Consider the following 21,166-nt stretch of genomic DNA (forward strand, 5'->3'; position numbering starts at 1 on the left):
GAGGGAATCTCTACGGTTAGAGCTGAAAGGTTAGAGCTGAAAATGAGAAGTCTATTATTTTTTGTATAGATTATAGCTATACATACTTTCTGAGAAAATATCAGGGAGCAGATTGATAAGGGAAACTCTTCCAGAAACAATAAACCATAATCTTAGATTTTTGGAAAAACTGAGGTATTCTTTTATTCATTAATCTCATTTGATCAACTGAAATTTTATCACTGAATTAAAACTGAATTACAAGCTACTCAGTTTTCTTAAAATGAAAGGGAAAATTTTTTATTTTTTTGAATCGGAACTTAGAAACTGAAAGATCCCATTCTAGATTTATATACTTGATTTTCTTATAAAAATAACCTCAATTATGTGTCAACATTTATCTGAAAGAGTCAGTATGACAGCAAACCAGCAACTGGAATAATATAGTGTAATTTTCAGCTACACTGAAATGAATCTCAATTTTTCTATCTGAATAATGAATAGATTGTACAGGACTGATAAACCATACAATTCAATGTAAATAAATGACTCAAATCAAACAGAAAACCCAAAAGACAAGTAACAGAAAGAAAATCAACAATTACTGCGTTTTTTTTTTGAAAATGATTCAGAAAAAGAAAAGAACACATATATCTTTAACATAGTTGACAGTGGGATACTATGCAATGCTAACTTACCTGCTATTTTGGCTCTCCCTGGATGATATAGGTATCTTACATTTACTGTTACAAAAAAGATTCTCAACTAAAAAATTAAAAGTAAAAGGTCAGGCACTGGTGGCTCATGCCTGTAATACTAAGTACTCAGGAGGCTGAGATCTAAGGACTGGGATTCAAAGGTAGCCTGGGCAGATAAAATGGACAGACTCTTATTTTGAATTAACCAGCAAAAAGCTGGAGGTGGAACTGTGGCTCAACTGCTCAAGTAGTAGAGCATCAGTCTGGGCAAAAAAGCTCAGGGGTAATGCCTAGGCTGTGTTCAAGCTCCAGTACATACACACACCAACACACACACACACACACACACCTCACAACTACCACCACCACCACAAAAATAAAAAAAATCTCTTTACTAGCATGAAGACACAGTTTTGCCACATTCTGAGTGTATTTCAGTAAGGTCTATATGGTCAGAGATAGACTTCAGTAACGTCTATATGGTCGGAGATAGACTTCAGTAAGATGTATATGACCAGAGATAGACTTCTTATGCCAATAGGTGGCTCACTCAGATCAGCTATAAAACTTGAAGTAAAAAAAAAAAATCCCTTCTTATAATATGAAAGAACAGAAGAGCAGACCACATTTTTGGTAGGGCCAGTCACACAAGACACTCACTCCAGGACTCAGCAATGCGGGCCCATTTACTGAGTTTGGCCTGTGGGACAGTTTCGATGGCCCTGAGCTAAGAATGTTTGTAATGATTTTATTAACATTTTAAAAACAACAACCAAAGCCTAAAACAGTTGAGATCTTGTCTTCATTTATACCAATGCTGTATGGAGTAGTTTGAGCAGTGCAATTACAATCCAAAATATGTTCATTTGTTTTCGCCATAAATGTAGTTAACATTCTCAAAAGATTTCTTTTCTGATGCTATTGTTTTTTCTTTCCAATTTTCCTTCTTCAACATCATCAAAGTTCATCCTATATTTGTAATACAAAGGTAATTGAAACAAAAAAGATGACCTTACATTGATTAAAAATGGGATAAAATACAAACTAGCCAACATTTTATCATTTAAATAATAATAATAATAATAATAACAATAACAACAGTATTCTTATTTAATGGAGGACCAGGACATAAAACACACCTTGTATCACTATAACAGTGGGTAAGAATGAAAAATCTTATGTTCATATCTGTCCTCTAGAAATTAACCTCTAGAAAACGGGAAGTGGAGCTTAGCTCAAGGGTAGGGTGGTAACCTTGAGCTGAAGAGCTCAGGGACAGGGCCCAGGCCAAGTTCAAGCCCCATGACCCAGAAACAAAACAAAACAAAACAACACATTTTTTTCCTCCTTGCTCTAAAGGATGGTGTTTTTTTTTTTTTTCCTTTTAGGAAACATTCAATTTCTGCTCTTTTCTGCCTTACCCAAGGGAACCACTCTAAATTTTCTGACTCTATGGATTAGTCTATTCAGAATATTTCACACAAATAAACCTTCAAATCCATGGCCATTTGTGACTGGTTCCACTCACTCCAAGTACCCAAGGCTCATCAAGATGTAGCATGGATCAGTACTTCATCCCTGTTTGGGGGAGTGGGGGACTGGAAAATATGCCAGTATCACATTTTGTTTATTCATCCAGTGCGAGGAGGACTTTGGGTTTTGACTTTTTGCTATTAAATTATGCCGTTATGGACATTTATATATCAGTTTGTATTATTTGTATTTGCTAAATGATTTTACTTTTACAAATTTCTCAGCATTTTATTGTCTAGAAAACATATCTTGTCATAGTTCCCACAGGAAAAATTTCTCTTATTTTTTTCCAAATCTTCATTTTACATGGAATATACACTAAGAGTTTTGTTAACTTTTGATAAAGTTATTTGTAGGTTTAACTCTCACCTTATTTCTCTTTCCTTGACTCTGGACAGAGTCCAATTTTCCATCAATGAAGGAAGCAATTGTTTTTGCATCTCTGGCATTTATTTGCTCTTCTCTAATAATTTTCTAGAATTAAAAGTATTTAATTTAAATTTAAAGTATTTAATTTAGAATTTAAAGTATTTAATTAGAACATGACATTTTCATAAAACTTGGTTAACTTTGTTTCAAAATTCTGTTTGAATTTCATTTTTTTTCCCAAGGAAGAAAAGCACAGTTAGCCAGTACTTGAAGCATGAAAACATGAAATAGTTTTTGGGAAAACATATAAACTGTTAAAGAAGAGATGTCTGATGTAATCATTCTAATCTAAGCAACCATAATCACTGACAGCCTCACTCAACCATAATAAGAAAGAGCAATACAATCTCCCAGCTTTCATCTGCTCACAGCAGTGGAAGGCAGAAAAGCAGAAGCAGGTCAATGTATCTAGTCTTGCTTACCTTCTAAATGGAGACACTGGTTCCCTTTCCTCCTCCGTACCTCACAAGTCTAGGTTGCGTGCAAGGATTTTTCTTTTTTGCCAGTCCTGGGCTTGCGTTCAGGGTTTGAGCACTGTCCTTGGACTTTCTAAAGGCTAAAAGCTCTACCACTTAAGCCTCAGCACCACTTCTGACTTTTTTCTATGTATGCGGCACCGAGGAATCAAACCCGGTTTTTTGTGCATGCAAGGCAAACATTCTACCATTAGGCCAAACTCCCAGCCTGCAAGGATTTTTTTTTTTTTGGACAGTCCTGGAGCTTGAACTCAGGGCCTGGGCATTGTCCTTGGACACTTTTTTGCTCAAGGCTAGAACCTGGCACTTGAGCCACCATACACCATTTCCTGTCTCTTCTGTGTATGAGGTACTGAAGAATCGAACTCAGGATTTCGTGCATGCTAGGCAAACATTCTACCTACTAGACCACACTCCCAGTCCCATTGTGCAAGGATTTTGCTCTTGTGTGTAATAACACACTTTTTTTTTTATACTTCTGCTTATTCTAATCTTTATTTTGGCTTTGGTCATCCTGTCTGGCATGGGTTCAGGATCACTTATTTTCCAATTAGGGCAGATATCTAACCTTGTCCTATGGACTCCTCTGGAAACAGCAGTGTAATCTTTTCAAAAGGCTCCATCTATAGCTGGATTAACTTTGTGAAGTCCCATTATATTGATACTTTCAGTTTTTCATTTTACAGTTATTTTGAAAACTGGAAAATATATCCATTTAAAAAACATTTTTTTAAACAGTCTCTGTGCTGTGTAGCTGACAATCAATGGCTGCTCAGCATCCCAAATGTAGGGATTACAGACATGTGTTACTTTGACCAGTAAAATAGAGCTTCATTAATCAAAATGATTGAAGAAGCACTTCATTTATACTGTTCTGTAAGCCTCAGGCTCTTAAGATAGAGATAACTTGCTGATAAATCAGAAACTTTCACTGAACAACCTAGATCTGTAACAATTCTAGAATACTGAAATTCATCACTTAATTTCTTCAGCCTCATCAATAAATATCAGGTTAAGGCCTAATATTCTCCCTCAAAGAGTAAAATAAAAAAGTTCAGAATTACTTTCAAAAAGTAAAATAAAAAAGTTCAGAATTACTTTCAATATTTTACCATGAAGTATGAATACACAACAATTACTTGTCAGTTTACCAGAGGTATTCCCCTAAAAAAAAATGGGCGTAGCCTAGTGGTAGAATGCTCACCTAGCATGCATGAAGCCCTAGGTTCAATTCCTTGGTACCGCATACTCAGAAAAAGCAGGAAGTGGTGCTGTGGCTCAAGTGGCAGAGCACTAGCCTTGAGCAAAAAATGTCCAAGGACAGTGGCCAGGCCCTAAATTCAAGCCCCAGGACTGGGGCAGGGGGTGGGGGGGCTCATCTTTCTTAGTAGTATAGACTTCTGAATAAAAATACTCAAAGGAAGTATTACTCTAGATACTAGTATGTTATTGAGAGGCATTCATAGTATGTTAATAGCCATAATTTTCTATTGCTCTGTGTGTGTGTGTGTGTGTGTGTGTGTAGATAAGAGTGTTTTGGATTATCTGAGTTTGAACTGAGTTTCTGAGCTTTGAGCCCTCTTGAATAGCTATGATTATAGATATAAGCTCCAGGTACCTGGCTGTTCTGTTTATTCATATATATATTAATTTATATATATATTCATTCATATATATATGCTGGCTACATCTAGATTTAATAGGTAATTATGTCATCAATTGTAGTTCAGACAAAATACTACCATTTATTTAAGAAGACTATTAAATTATGCCTTCTTGGCTAGGCAGGTACTCTACCACTGAGCTATATATTCTCCTTCATTTACTTTCTTATGAACAATTTTTAAGGAACTGTGTCTTTTATCCTATCTGAAAAAAAAATCAAAATTCTTGTTCAAACGATGCTATATTTCTGTTAATGTTTTAATTCTTTTGCCTTGAGAAGCCAGAAAAAGTCATGAGTTTTTTTCAGTTATTAATTATACATGATTGGAGATAAGAGATAGATTTTGTATCAAATATATGAGGCTGTCAATTGCATTTTGTTAAGATCCATTGGTAGATTTCCCCTTTGGTAGAGTCTCCATTAAAGCAAGGATTCTTTTATGTTCTTTTAGTATACGATTTGATGGGAACATAAATTGATTTAATTGATTTGACATCTTCAGGTAATAGTTTGGCTAAAACCAAGGGTCTCTTAACTTTTATTTTGTAACCTTAAATCCCTGGATAAATAATGTTTAAGATAAATGTTCAGTTATTGAGACTATTTCAAAAGCATTACAAAACTATTCTCTTAGATTTTTCCTTTATAGGAAGGGATATTTAAAACATAATATATATTATCTTTCTATAAAAAAGTAGGAAATATAAAACTAAACAGAAAGCCATTATCTTAGATTCTACTAGATGATAATTACCCACCCACAAATATTTTGTTATGTATCTTTCTATTCAAGAGTACAAACATGAAAGCAACTGAAAGCTCAAAACCATGAGACACAAAAGTTTATATTTTGGCACAACTGGGGCCTTGTGTTTGCCAGGTAGGTGTTCTATCACTGAGCCATGCCTCTAGCCAGAAAACATTTTGAAGATCACTTGGTATACACATAAACAGTTTGCCTTAATAATGTGCAGTAATATAAGAAAGTGACAGAGAGTTGAAACTAGCAAAAGACACTGGAAACAAATTGACCAGCTAATGGAAAAGAATAAGAGAAAATATGTACATACCCTTGTTCTGTCATACTGATAAAGCTTAACGGTTGGATAAGCTCTGATACCAGCTTTCTGGCATGTTTGTGCATAAGCCTGACAGTCTACTTTCCCAGCTTTCACTTTTCCTTTAGTCATCTGAAAAAAGAAAAATGTTTTGCCATTTTCTTTTTGGTATAAATTATCTGGCAACTGTAAAACATTAAATACAAAATACTTTAAATCTTTGTTGTTGTTGCTGGTCATGGGGCTTAATCTCTGGGCCTGAGCCCTGTCCCTGAGATCTTCAGCTCAAGGCCATGGCTCTACCATTGGAGCCATAGTGCAACTCCCAGTTTTCTGGTGGTTAACTGGAGGTAAGAGTCTCATGAACTGTTTTTTTTTTTTTTTTGCCAGTCCTGGGTCTTGAACTCAGGACCTGAGCACTGTCGTTGGGCTTTCTCAAGGCTAGCACTCTACCACTTGAGCCACAGCACCACTTCTGGCTTTTTTTTCTGTGTATATGGTGCCAAGGAATTGAACCTGGGTTTTTGTGCATGCTAGGCAAGCACTCTACCACTAAGCCAACCTCTTGGCCCCTCTCACGGACTTTTTATGTCATGCTGGCTCTGAACTATGATTCTCAGATCTCAGCCTCCTGAGTAACAAAGATTATGGGTGTGAGCCACTGGCACCCAGCTAGGATTTTACAATTTCAATACTTTCCATTCAAGAAAGTAACTGCAAACTTGTACCTACCTTCCATGATCCATGAAGTTTCCACAGCAAACACATTTTCCTTTTCCTTATCACGAAAATCAAGATGCCTGCCTGAACTGGAACTACCTTGCCTTTTCCTGGCAGCCCCATCTGTTTCTGCAATTATTCCTTTTCCTTCCTCCCCTTCCTATCCCCACCCCTGTTTTCCTGTCTTGAGTCTCACGTGGTATTCTTTGTCTAGGGCCAGGCTGATCACTCTATCTATATTATCTAGATCCTCTCTGTCATATCTCTTACTCTTTTCAGTGATCATACAAACGATTCAAATGATTCCTTTAGCTAACACTATGCATGCAACTCGCTCTCATTTCTTATATGTTGTTCTAAGACACAGTCATAGAAGATTTTGTCATCATCCACCTATGAGATATTTTTGTCTCGTTTCTGTTTTAACTGATCTTAGTTCACTTGTGATCTCTAGTTGACAACAGGGAAATTGGGAGAAAAACATGAGAAGGGGTATCCATGTTCAAGAAGTGATGTACCCACACTACCTGATGAATGTAACTGTACCCCTCTATATGTTATCCCAATAATAAAATACAATAAGAAAAAGGTGAATGGACACATTTTGGTTTTCTTGGGTACCTGATACTGCTGTCCACTCCCTTTTCTCTTTATTCCTTCCTCTTACTGTTTCCAAGCATGGAGACCAACATGGGGACTCTCTGCTTTGCCTTCAAGTTATAATATCCAGCCAGAGTCCCATCTCTGGGCAACAATCTTCTTAGTGTGAACAGTCTATCAGTGAATTTATATTTTTCATACCATGCACTGGCCTGCCTTTTGTGAATGCTTCAGAAGCACCTTACACATAACCTGCCTAAAATTAACCCATGCCCCTTAACACACCCTTCTTACTATGCAAGTAGCTCAAGTCAGAAAGTAGGGTTATTTTAATTTCAATCTGTCGCTCATCACAGACAAACATCAAATCCCCATTTCTTCTTTCTCTCTTATATTTATCCTTTTATTCCTATCAGTACTGCCTAATCCTAGTTCAAGTTATCCTCTCTAATGCCAGGACAACTAAAATGACCCCTATTTGATTTACAAGGCTACTGTGGTTATATAGCAAGCAGGCTAATCTCCCATAGAGCACTTGCAAAGTCACAGGAATAAGCACAGATGCAGATAGACACACACAATGAAGGTTATCAAAATCAAAAAAAGGTGATTTTAAGTTTCTATGTCATTTACAAAATGTTGATATAAGTTCATTTATAATTTCAATTAAAAATTGCTTTAGGACTCTGTTCTTGCTGGGCTTGCCAGTCTATAACTATGATCTCTCTGTTTTGAAGAGTACTCCTAACCATGCTGCAGTTATTGATTCAAACAAGTTTTCTGTGGAAATTTTTGTTTTTCCTCTTACTATGATTCTTCTATTCTCTTTATGTTCTGGCTTTCTTCCGATTTTATCAACTGTCCTGTTATATTGCATGTCTTTATTTGTAATATATCTACTAGTTTAAAAACTCTTAAAATATTCCACTTTTCATCTTTGTAGCCCTAGTTTCTACAATAATACTTTTTGCTTGGATTAGCAGAATAAACGGTCCTTCTTACAGTTAATGTTTTACTGCTCCATTCCAGACAAATCTGTATCACAAAGATTATAACTTGGTTTACAGTACATGATGGATAATGGCGTAGAATATTTTGTTAGAATTATTTGATAAAAAGGAAGCATAAGGAAAGATTAAACAATAAAAAGAATAACCTACTATTTGAAGGACTAGTCAATAACTAAAAATAATTTTTTATAGGATATGACAGCTTAAAAAAAACACTGACCAAAAATATTTCTCTGGCTTAGGATATTAAGTTTTTATTTTGGATTGGTGGAACGTGCTGACATCCTTATGCTAATATGTTGTACACCAATGGCAAACGTCTCTGAGGTCTATAGGGATGAGATTACTGGTAGGATTGTTCAACAGAAGGAAACTACAAAACTCACACTATATGGAGTGAAGATATTCAGTTCATCTCTGTAAACACTTCTTCATATAGGAACTAGGACTAGAAAGGACTTTAGCCCCCAAGAACCACGGTCTTATGGAAGAGAGATGTGTATAAGAATAAGGGACATTTCATAGAATATCATGATGACACTGATCAAATGAGAAGGGCACAAAGGCAAAGAAGCAGTGTTGGATAAGGAGAAAAAAATCCAGATGACAAAAGTCAAGGCAAAATATTTTAGAGATAGGAAACAGCATGTATATAAGGATACATGTTCAGTGGACCTGGATTATTTTGCTGTGAGGTGATTATTTTGTGTAAGGTGTGAGGTGAGAAAAACTGAAAAAGGAGGAGTCGTCATATCAGAGATCTGAAGTTAATGGAATTACATGAAGAAATACGGTTAGTAAGCAATGGAAGGAAGTATTTTAGAAAGATCACCAGGGCAGCACTGAAGACGAGAGACTAACAGTATGGAAAGTGCAGAGATATGAAGCCTGTAATAAAGAGTTAGCAATGAGATAAACAGATATCACTGATGGGAAAAAAAATCAGAAGACAGGAGGAAGATCAAATGTTTATTATTTATAGGGCAAGGGAGATAAAGTTGTCAAACAAAATAGAGATGTTAAATACTTTAAGAAGGAAATCTACTTCAACAACTAAAGTCATTGCAATGGAATACAGTTTCTAAAGAAATATCAGAAAACTTTGAACATTTAAATTAAGAATTATTCTTAAAATATTTTATCCAAATCTTCAAATGTGTATGTGACTAGAGATCATGTAAGTGGGAATAAGACTTACCCTAGCCAAGAGCTCAAACTCTGGAGCAAAATTTTGGCAAGGTCCACACCAAGGAGCATAGAAATCAATCACCCAATGATTCTTCCCATGTAAAACTTTTTCAGTGAAAGTCTGAGGTGTTAAATCTGTGGACACTTGAGGTAAAAACCTGTGGCAAGGGATTAAAATAATATGAAATATAAAAAGTAATAATGTAATATTTTCCAAGTTAAAAATGATTCCAAAGAATAACACTATAGTAATTTTGAAGCTCAGCTCTAATTTTTTTTTTTTTTTTGCCAATCCTGGCTTAACTCAGGCCTCAGCACTATCCTTGGGCTGCAGGGCTAGAGCTCTACCACTTGAGCCACAGCACATCTTTCAGCTTTTTTTATGTATGTGGTACTGAGGAATTGAACCCGGGTCTTTGTGCATGGTAGGCAAGCGCTCCTGGCTGCAGCTCTATCCTTATAAATATCTACTTTGTTAAATAATTTAAAATGTTAGTAGCTTAATTCATAGAAAATTTATAGACAAAAAAGAAAGTGGACGTGGTAGCTCAGGCCTGTAATCCTACCTACTCAAGAGTCTGAGATCTGAGGATCACAGTTCAAAGCCAGCCCTGGCACTAAAGTCAGTGAGACACTTCTCTCCAATTAACCACTAGAAAAATGGGAAGGATCATAGTGTATAATTTTTTTGATGAGCTGTTGTAGACGGTTGGCCAGTATTTTGTTGAGAAGTTTTGCATCAATATTCATCAAAGAAATGGGTCTATAGTTCTCTATCTTTGATGAATCTCTGTCTGGTTTGGGGATGAGGGTTACAGTGTCTTTGTAGAAGTGAGTTTGGCAAAGTGCCTTCATTTTCAATTTTGTTGAAGAGCTTGAGGAGTATTGGTGTGAGCTCTGCTTTGAAGACCTTATAGATGTGTTATTTGTACACAGTGGAATTCTATGCTGCTGTCAGAAAGAATCACATCGCCCCATTTGTTAGGAAATGGAAAGACTTAGAAAAAAATCATATTAAGTGAAGTAAGCCAGACTCAAAGGAACACAGGCCCAAGAGTCTCCCTCATCTGTCAAATTCAGTAGAAACCTTGGGCTCTCCTATCAGAGATTTACAATAGAACAAAATCTAGAGACATTAGGCCAAATAGTACAACACTAAATGTAAGGACCTCCAGGATAAAGAAACAAAAGCCATACAATGAGTGATTGCTGTCCTTAATGTACTATATTATCTCTTATCTCTTTTGCTATCCCTTGGTTATATCATATTGTTACAATATTTCACTCTGTTATCTGATATATTTTATATGTGCTTAATTGGTTATTTGAAATTGGATAGGGAAGAGGGGAAATCAAAAAGAGCGGGGGAGAGGGGAGGGAAATGGGGACCATGTCATGAGAAAGGGTAACAATGTATGTGAAGTAATGCACCTTCTATCTGGTGAATATAATGTAACCCTTCTATTAATCACAATTAAAAAAATAAATTAAAAAAAAAGAAAATGGGAAGGATGTTGTGACTTAAGGGTAGGGCGGTAGCCTTGAGCTGAAGAGTTCAGGGACAGTGACCAGACCCAGTCCCATTGAGGGGGAGGGGAGAAGTAAATAAATCTACTTCATACAATGATAAATAAATAAATAAATATATTTTTAATTACTCACCCTAGACCCCAGATTCTTAGGGAGTATGCATCTCTATTCCAACCATTGTAACTACTGAAGAAGAAAAAAATAAGTTGTAAATAGTAGTAATCACAAATTGAGAGGGGATGGGGGGAAGGAAAGTGGGAGAAAAACATGGGAAAGGGTATCAATGTTCAAGAAGTAATATATCCACTACCTGATGTAACTGTAACTGCCCTATACATTACCCTGACAATAAAATACTTAATAAAAAATATATTTAGTGTATTAACTTATATCATTTCCCCAAAATTTCTCTGTACTCTTTGGACAGGGAGAATAATGATTCCTTCCCACAGGGTATATTAGAGAGCTAGGAAAAATGAAGTGACTCATGGAAATAACGTTAGCTCTTTCATTCCTCATTTTTTTGACTTGTCTACTTAAGTTCATGAACAGTCCTTTTGAATTTTCTCTTAATCGTCTGATGTACTCATTAACACATATTTAACTTTCTTAAATATAATATCTTCCCAGTATTTATTGTACCAACTTAAATCTTAACTATAATTAATTATAATAAATGTCTTCAAATTTGAAAAATACTTACTGATACTGATAAGCTTTATTTGATTTTTGGGGAAAAAATCTTATCTCAGGGTATCTTTGAACATTTTCTTGGGCACAAAAAGATTGATACTGTTGGCAGTCCATACTGCCCACATTGATCAGTCCAGTTAATGTCTATAGAAGAAAAAAGGAGAAAATATGTATCAGTAACTAAAATGATCCATTTTATATATATATATATATATATATATATATATTAAACAGTTATATGTTAACAGTGAAATGGTTGATATTTAATCAGCAACTGTCACTAAATAACAATATAACAAGTCATATAATAAACAGAGATGGGATCTTAATGGTATGATCAGGGCTATTATTAAGTAATAACCTAGTTGTAGATTCACTGACCTCAGTTTCAAAATAACAAATATTCTAGGTGGCAAAATTTAAAATAAATGACTTTAGTGTACCCGGGCCATTCTTTTCCATTCTGGCATTAAGACTTGACAGGGATGACACCATGGAGAATAGAAATCAACCATCCAGACTTCATCATGTTTTCTGTGTTTAACTAGTTCGTTGAAAGTAGTGGGTGTAAGAGAGATCACTGAAGGGTTTCTAAGATCCTAAAGAAAACACAGACTATTAGAATAGATAAAAAAGAGTTGCTCTTGTATTCTAGGCAAATTATTGGCATTATCATTTAATAAAGTTCTTGTGTCAGAGAAATCTTAAAGGTGTTTAAAATACATAAGGGAAATCTACAGTAAATTGCCTTAAAAATGAAAATGTATATGATGTAAACATAAGCCATATTAAAAAAAATGAAAATGTTACCGAATTTATTTTTTAAGCTTGATATTTATCCATAAGTTTTTGCTGTTTTACAGTTTCTCTGCGTGTGCATATGTATGTCCACATACATGCCAGTCCTGGAGCTTGAACTCAGGGTCTGGGCACTGTCCCTGCGCTTTTGAACACAAAGCTAGTGTTCTACCACCTGAGTAACAGCTCCATTTCAGACTATTTGATTTTAATTTAATAAGAGTCTCATAGACATTTTTGCCCTGGCTAGTTTTAATCTGTGATCCTTAGACCTCAGCTCCTGAGTAGTTAATCTACTGAGCTTGGCTCCAAATGCTGTTTTAACTAGGTGTCAGCTTAAATTAATTGAAGAAGCTATCTTTATCCAAAACAAAATAACATAACACATTACCCTGTAGGAAGAGAAGAGATGAGTAGAAGAGCAGAATGGTTATTAAACGGGTGATTTATAAGAAAGAATTATTCTGTTTTAGGAGCCTCTGTAATTATTTTGGTAAAGATAACTGCTGAGAGCAAAGGAGGTGCTAAAGATGCAAGGGCTTCTCACTGATGATGTAGCAACATGGCTTAGCGGCCCACGCTTCATGAACAGCATTTCCGCTTCCACAGAAATAAAGTAAAGGGCTGACAGGCTCAATATTGCAGTATAATCTCATACATTCAATAAGTAGTTTGGTTTGACATAAGATACTGTACTAGATAATAAAACAAAAACTAAAATAATTTCCTTGTCAGACTATAATGTTTTGGCACAAAAGAAATTAAGTCTCTTTATTAAGCATTCAGAGTGTATGTAAGAATAGTAGCATTTCTAGCCCTACGTTGGAAATGAACATACCTCTATGAATTCCAGTATTTGTTCAGCGGAGTGATGTCCTTCGTACTCATGTACACTGGACTGGTTAAACACCACTGTTGTTGGATAAGCTTGGATGTTATACTGTTAGGAAGGACAATATAAACTAAATGAGAATGTTACACATTTTACCATTTATTTCAACTTTATAATCAGCTTATTTTTAATAACTAAATTTCTGGTGATTAAATAAATTTAGCTTAGCCTAATGTAGTAAAGGAAATGGATCCAACTTTGTACTGATGAATCTTTGATCCTAACATTATTCTATTAGCAACAAAAACTGTAGTGGACGTGTGTTATCATATAACTTGGCTACTTTTTAACTCTCTCAAAACAAGAAGGGAAGAGGCTTCTTTGAACAGTAGGTGTTATCTATTATTGTTAGTTATTTTTTGGAGATAATCGTAAGTATTAAATTTTCCAGAAGTAGATAACTGAGTGAAAAATGCATAATCACTGTCTACAACAATACAATTAAGGCTAAACTGTTTTAGTCAGCTTCAAAGAATACAGTCATTTTTATTCTTTATTCAAAATAGTCTTTCTGCTACAAAATGGTTAATTTCCTTCTCAGAATTAATAGATATACAAGGCCAAGAAGCATCTCTCAAGTGCTGCCACTCTCATTTTTAAAAGTTACACAAAGATCTCCATGTATGAATTTCCATAGTCCTTACTAGCACAATGGATGAAATTCAGTTTTAGAAAAAGCAGCCATAAAAAATATTATATGCAAATTCAAATAATTTAATTAACAAACTAAAGCTAAAATTTACCAAGCCCTTTCCTATCCAAAGAACTAAATAAAGAGGGATGCTATGGTGACCTGAGGAATTAGGAGGCATGAGGCACAATGGGGGATAGAGGGAATTTAAGTAAAGTCATGAGTGGGGTTGGGGCAGGAAGTACCTGAAGGGCTCAAAGAGCTTTGTAAATTTATCTCATTTAATCTTCACAATTCTATTCAGTGGTTAGAATTACACAGCTTATTTTACAGATGAAGAAACTGCGTACTGAGTGACTAGGTAGCTTGGTTAAGGTGAACCAATAAGATGGTGAACAGTGAATTCTTGACTCTATTTCAAGTGACTATTATAAACCTTTATAATTTAGTCAGTCAAACACTATTTAATGGCTTAAGATGCAAAAATAGAAAAACAGAAGGAGTACAAATAAATTGATAAAAATATTACTTGTACAATGTTCACTGCAGCATTATTTACCATAGCAAAGATATGGAACCAACCCAGATGCCCCTCAGTAGATGATTGCATCACGAAGATGTGGTATTTATACACAGTGAAATTCTATGCTGCCATCAGAAAGAATGACATCGCCCCATTTGTAAGGAAATGGAAAGACTTGGAAAAAATCATATTAAGTGAAGTAAGCCAAACTCCCCAAAACATAAGCTCAATGGTTTCCCTCATTTGAAGTAATTAGTACAAACCCAGGACTCTCCTAGCAGAAAACTACAATAGCTCAAAACCTAGATACATAAGGCCATCGAGGATGAGCCTAAATGGATCTTCAGGATGTGGAAACAAGGGCTTTGTGTTATGTGAGTGTTGTTCTTAATGTACTATGTTATCTCTTTTCTTTTTTTTGTTATATGATTTTATTAATGGTATTTATATTCAATTGAAAACCACATGATAAAATATACTGTACTTCCCAAATTCATAATTGTACAGAACTGAAGAAATTCTATTTTTATCTAAGTTATAGTGGTTCAATAAGTCATCAATCTTTTCTCTTTTGTTGCCCTTTGGTTATTCTCATATTGTTACAGTATCTTACCCTGTTATCTGGTATATTCTCTATACATTTATTTGTTTATTTGAAATAGGATAGGGAAGGGGGGAAAACAAGATGAGGGGAGAGGGTGGCGGGAGGGAAGTGGGGGCAAAAACACGAGAGGGGGTGTCAATGTGTGAGAAATGATGTACCCTCTGTCTGGTGAATGTAACTATAACCCCTCTTTATATCACCCTGACAATAAAATTAAAAAAAGAATTTCAACCCCTTTGTATAATAATATAATAATAAACTATGAATCATTAAAAAATTATTATTTGTAAACCAGGTGTGGTGGCGCATATCTGTAATCCTAGCTATTCAGTATTAGATATGACGATAAAGGTATAAAGCCAGCCCAGGCACAAAAGGACCTGAGACTCTTATCTCCAATTAACCTTTAGAAAAGTGGGGCTGGCTCAAGGGTGGGGCGGTAGCTTTGAGCTGAAGAGTTCAAGGACTGTGCCTAGGTCGAGTTCAAACCTCATGACCCACACACAGAAAAAATAATAATTATTATTTGAAGGACTGGGATTTGAACTTGGTCCTCTTACTAGGTAGGTAAGTGCACTTGAGCCATATACCTTTATACCTTTTTGTGTTCGATAACCAGTATTTTTTTTTTTCAGATAGGGTTTGCTTTCTTTGCCCAACCGTAAAGAAAATTTTTAGTGAAATCAACTAATTTGTTACTATTTTAGATAGAAGTGAACTTGGAAAAATTACTGTTTTATTAGACCGTCAAAGGTCTCTACTTCACAAAAGACACAAATAAGAAAAAAATGTTTATGCTTTGTCTTACCATGTTACAGAGTCCTTCATGAATGGTACAATCAAGTGTACCAAATTTAAGCTGACCATAAAGAAGTGTTGATGCTTTTCGTAACTCTGGTAGCAAAGCTCGACATGGTGGACACCACTGGGCAAGAGAAAAGTATTCATAAGTGCTAAGCCAAACGAAACAAACAAAATACCATCATGTTTGCAATGAGCAATATACCTACTAAGATAAGCTTAATGGACTGTTTCCTGTTTATATAGTTAAGTCTTAGAAAGGCATTCCCCAAGGCATTGTGATGTTAGAAGCAACATATACAAACAGTGGCAAAAATGAAATATTCAGTTCTAGTACCTAAGGTTCTGATCATCCAGAAAATGTCTTTTAGTCATAACAAGATAAAATATGAAAATAACCATGTATGACAGGTAAAAATAACTTACAGGGGCAAAAAAGTCAACAAGCCATGGTTCTTTGTCACTGGCAGGAAAATTCTGAGGTCCAAGTGTAGTAACATGAGAATTCACACTTTCTTTGGCAAATGCAAGTATATCATATAGAATCTTCTTTCCTTTGAAATTATGTAAGATAAAAATTAATCTGTATTCTTTAACAGCCATAAAAACATTTCAAAGTCTTATTTTCAAATTATTAAAAGAGAAAAACTTATGAAAAGGTCAATTTGGTGATGTTTCTTATTAGAGTCCTATGTATTATATATGGCTTTGCTCTATGGGAGTACTCCTTTCTATGCATACTCCTGACCTAGTTAAAATACCAAGAACGTTCTGAACTGTTAGAGATAAAATAATTACTTCTTTATATATATTTTTTAACTCTTTATGCTATCTCTATGATCTAGCTTACATAATATGTCCAAACTGAAACTAAATTACTTCTCCCCAAATTTGCTCCTTTTCTCATATCCTTGGTCAGGACAACTAATTATTTGACTTGATGAATACTATGTCCCAGAATGATCCTGGCCTTTTCTCTGTGTTGGTATCATAACTCTACCTATTCTATGCTTTACCATATCTCCTACTTCACTGCTACTGCTTGAATTCAATATGGGTAATTGTAATAGTTACACTGGTATTTCTGACCTCAGCCCTCCTTAATAATCCATATTTTATGCTGCTCAAATAGTCAACCTAAAAGTAAAAAAAACTGTTCATATTGTCTCCCCTTGCTTAAATTCCTGTAATGATTGACCACTGACTAAAGAATATACTCCTTCATTTGGCAAGTAAGAATTTACTCACTTAAAATCAGAGTTTATTTTGCCTAGAGCCCCTTTAGCATTTGTTATATGTCTATTCTGTTTGAAATGTTAAGATATGAACAAAATAGCACTTTTACTCTCCTGAAAGAACTAAATATGCAAAAAAGAGAGACATTTCTACAACTGTTTAAATATGGGGTGATAAATGCTATGGCATTCTCACTTTTTTACATGTTAGCTGAAGGGTTTTTTAATTCCCCTTCTTTTTTTGCTGGTCTTAGAGCTTACACTCTGGACCTGGGCTCTGTCTCTGAGCTTTTCTTTTCCTTAAGCCACAGCTCTTCTAGTTTTTTGGAAGTATGAGTCTCATTGACTTTCCTGCCTGGTCTGGCTTCACACTGTTATCCCCAGATCTCAGTCTCCTGAGAAGCTAGGATCACAGGCATGAGCCACCAGTGCTGGTCTAGCTGTAGTTTCTTGAACTGCTTAAAAAATTTCTCTGACCATCTCCTAGAGGTACCTTTGACCATTCTGATTTCTAAATCATTTTTTTTCTGTTTCTTCTTAAACAAACTCATCCTCAATGTTAAGAACTGTATTAATTACTATTAATTTTAAATCTATAGTGTGCAGTACAAATATATTTCTTGTAGCTCGAGTCTAAACTCAACTGTGAATTGGACATGTCTATTTGTCAATTCTTCACCCACTATTTGCTTCCTCATTGAATGGTTCAATTATTCAAAAGCAATTAACCAAGACAGAACCAAGGCAGAAACATGATTATTATCCTTACTCTTCTCTCCTAATCCCCCTGTCCTCAACAATCACCATGTTAAACTGAGTTTGTCCTTTGGAATTCAGTTATCTGTCTACTTCATCATTCTCTTCATTACCATCACGGTTGAGACAGTGAAGTTCTTCCATATGTGCTTATATAGGTCTCTTTGTGCTTAATATCATTCCCTTCAAATCTTCTCTCACACGCTCTAGACTACCGGTCACTTTTCTAAAATGTAAGACCACTAATGTCATCTTTCCACTTCACCCTCAGGACAGTCACAATGTCTTTACCTACAAATTAGATATACAATTTAGACACTTGTTGCTTTTAAGTCCCATTCCTTTCTCAATACTAAACTTCTAGTTATTCTGAAGTTTATTCTACAAAAAATCAAGAGAGTCAAAGGCAGAAAGGTAACATGAAAAAAGTGTTTTGAAACAAGAGCTTTATAATGTGTGACTGTTGTTCTTAATGTACTATGTTATTTCTCATCTCTTTTGTTGCCCATTGGTTAATCTCATATTTTTACAGTATCTGACTTTGTTACTTGGCATATTGTATATATGTTTATTTGCTTATTTGAAATAGGAAAGGGAAAGGGGGAAAACAAGATGAAGGGGGGTAGGAAGAGAGAAATGGGAACAAAAACATGAGAAGAGGTATCAAAGAGTGGGAAGTAATGAACCTTTCATCTGTAATCCCTCTATTAATTACAATAAAAAAATAAATTCAAAAGGGAAAAAAAAGAGAAAAAAGTGTTTCGGATACTAACTATAAATGAGACGAGGAACCAAGAGCAAAAAATGGAGATGAGCAGTGCTCATGCATTACAATACATGATGATGTATTACAATACATAAAAATGGTGATGAAATGATCAACACAAAGAAGCAAGTGTGGATATACTTCAGAGCTTAATAAATTAATATAGGGCTGGGAGTGTGGCCTAGTGGTGGAGTGCTTGCCTAGCGTGCATGAAGACCTTGGTTCGATTCCTCAGTACCACATACTTAGAAAAAAGCCAGAAGTGGTGCTGAGGCTCAAGTGGTAGAGTTCTGGCCTTGAGAAAGTCCAAGGACAGTGCTCAGGCCCTGAGCTCAAGCCCAGGACTGGCAAAAAAATTAACATAACTCCATTACTAAAACTTAATCATTTTCTAGTACTTTTAGGATCTGACCGTTTAGTAGCTAGAAGCTTAGGTTTTAAAATCACAAAACTGGATTAAAAAATATCTACCTTTCATTATGTGTTGTAAGGCTAAAACCTTTATGAATCTTACTTTTCTCCAATGTCTTTTATGAATACAAAAGTGGATCATTTAGGCAAGACCCTAAGCAAAATGAAGTACATGAAGTGCTGAGCAAGTGCTGAGTCAACAGTAGTTACCGTTATTTTACAAAGCTTTTGTTCACATAGTCTTTTCAACCTATAGGGATTCACTTCTTGTACCTCTGTATTTACTTGGAAAACAGCATTTTTTACTCAATTCAATAGTTATCACCTAGCTGAGATTATGAAAAAATATATTTGATTATCTTATGCATATTGGCCATTATTTCATGTTTTTTTTTTCTTTTCTTTTTTTTTTTTTTTGTGGGTCATTGGGCTTGAACTCTGGGCCTGGGCACTGTATCTGAGCTCTTCAGCTCAAGGCTACTGCCCTACCCCTTGAGCCACAACCCCATTTCCCCCATTTTCTAGTGATTAATTGGAGATGAGAGTTTCAACTTCTTCAGTGCCTGGACTGTCTTTGAACCGCTATCCTCAGATCTCAGCCTCCAGAGTAGCTAGGATTCTAGGCAGGAGCCACTGAGCCTGGCTACTTCATGTTTTTGAATACATCTCCATTCTTTTGTAAACTGTATTTTAAAATTCCTGAGAATTTAAACTTCATAGCTAATCCTCATGCCCAACATGAATTTCATTAATATCTGGTTCACTTCATTGCAATGTAATGGGAAATATGTGGGTTTCCTTTGTAACATTTGTTCTCTTTCAGGACAACCACTGTGTCCTTTCACAAAGCACAAAGTAAAGTTTGAATCCAAATGTGTTTAAATCCAATATGAAACTAAATCTTCAAAAAAACTAAAACTTCAAATAAACTGAAATATGGAGTCATAATTATAAATTTCAAAAGATAACAGTTAATGGAGAAGCTAGAAGAAACACTCAAAACTATGCCTAGAATCTACCTATAATACTGAGATGCTCTATCGTATGGTGCCCAAGAATGATGGCTTCATGTGCTCCTTGCCGTGTCAGCCTGCAAGCTCCTCACTCCACTTACACCTGCCAACTAGGGCTAAAGAGTGAAAAACTGGCTAAAAGAGCACAAACAGAATTAAATGGCTATATATAATTCAAAATGAGAGCAAAAGTTATTTATAATAAACATGTTCACAGATAGTATAATTAAAAATTAATATTTGAAAGATGAATTTTATAATTCTTTCTATTCTTACCATGATGAATTTCATATTCTTTGGTTCCTTGTCCTTTAAATACTGCTAGACATGGCTGAAAAACATAGAGATTACTACAGATGTCTGGTGTAGAAGAGCAGTCAAACCTTCCAACCTAGAAGGCAGAAAAATGAATTTAATAAAAATGTACTTATATTTTTACATGTATATTTTATATATTTTTCTTTCTCTTTTTTTTTTTTTGTAGTCGGTTGTGGGGTTTGAACTCTAGGCCTGGGCACTGTCCCTGAGCTATTCAGCTCAAGGCTACTTTTCTACCACTTGAGCCACAGAACTACTTCCGGTTTTTTGGTGGTTAATTGGAGATAAGTGTTTCATGGACTTTAGTGCCAAGGCTGGCCTTGAACCACAATCCTCAGATCTCAGCCTCCTGAGTACCTAGAATTACAGGCATGAGCCACTGGTGCTTGGCTTATATATTTCTTTTTTAAAAAATACATTTCAGGGCCCCGAGTTTGGCCTAGTGGTAGAGTACTCGTCTAGCATGAACAAAGACCTGGGTTCGATTCCTTGGTACCACATACATAGGAAAGCCAGAACTGGTACTTCAGCTCAAGTGGTAGAGAGCTAACTTTAAGAAAATCCCAAGGGCATTGCTCAGGCCTTGAGTTCAGTCCCCAGGACTGGAAAGAAAAAGAAAAATACATTCCAATGAAATACTGCCTACAAAAAATTTATTTCATTGGTAAAGACACACAAACTAAAATTTAAGAATTTGAAAAGGTTATTCCATACAAATAGAAAGAAACAGAAGAGGAAAACAAACGGAAGAAAAGGAACAGCATATTACATAAAACAGACTTCAAGTAAAAAACTAAAGTGAAGCCTTGAGTTCAAACCACATTTCAGCCAAGAAGAA

At 35.3% G+C, this 21,166-nt stretch overlaps 1 protein-coding gene across 1 annotated transcript in view; it reads right to left on the minus strand.

Moving 5' to 3' along the window:
- Positions 1-245: 245 nt before the first annotated feature.
- Positions 246-21,166, minus strand: part of Dnajc10 (DnaJ heat shock protein family (Hsp40) member C10) — a 42,376-nt gene continuing 21,455 nt past the window's right edge. The window contains exons 12-22 of the mRNA XM_090342515.1: positions 20,287-20,401; positions 16,256-16,383; positions 15,837-15,953; positions 13,217-13,318; positions 12,024-12,179; positions 11,591-11,724; positions 11,020-11,073; positions 9,368-9,515; positions 5,852-5,971; positions 2,580-2,684; positions 246-1,646 (exon numbers count right to left, since the gene is read on the minus strand). Of these exons, the coding sequence (XP_090198641.1) occupies positions 1,635-1,646; positions 2,580-2,684; positions 5,852-5,971; positions 9,368-9,515; positions 11,020-11,073; positions 11,591-11,724; positions 12,024-12,179; positions 13,217-13,318; positions 15,837-15,953; positions 16,256-16,383; positions 20,287-20,401 (1,191 nt within the window). The 3' untranslated portion in view covers positions 246-1,634. The remainder of the gene's footprint in view (positions 1,647-2,579; positions 2,685-5,851; positions 5,972-9,367; positions 9,516-11,019; positions 11,074-11,590; positions 11,725-12,023; positions 12,180-13,216; positions 13,319-15,836; positions 15,954-16,255; positions 16,384-20,286; positions 20,402-21,166) is intronic.

Source organism: Megascapheus bottae, chromosome 12, assembly GCF_031878675.1.
Source record: "Megascapheus bottae isolate mThoBot1 chromosome 12, mThoBot2.hap1, whole genome shotgun sequence".
Taxonomy (NCBI): Eukaryota; Metazoa; Chordata; class Mammalia; order Rodentia; family Geomyidae; genus Megascapheus; species Megascapheus bottae.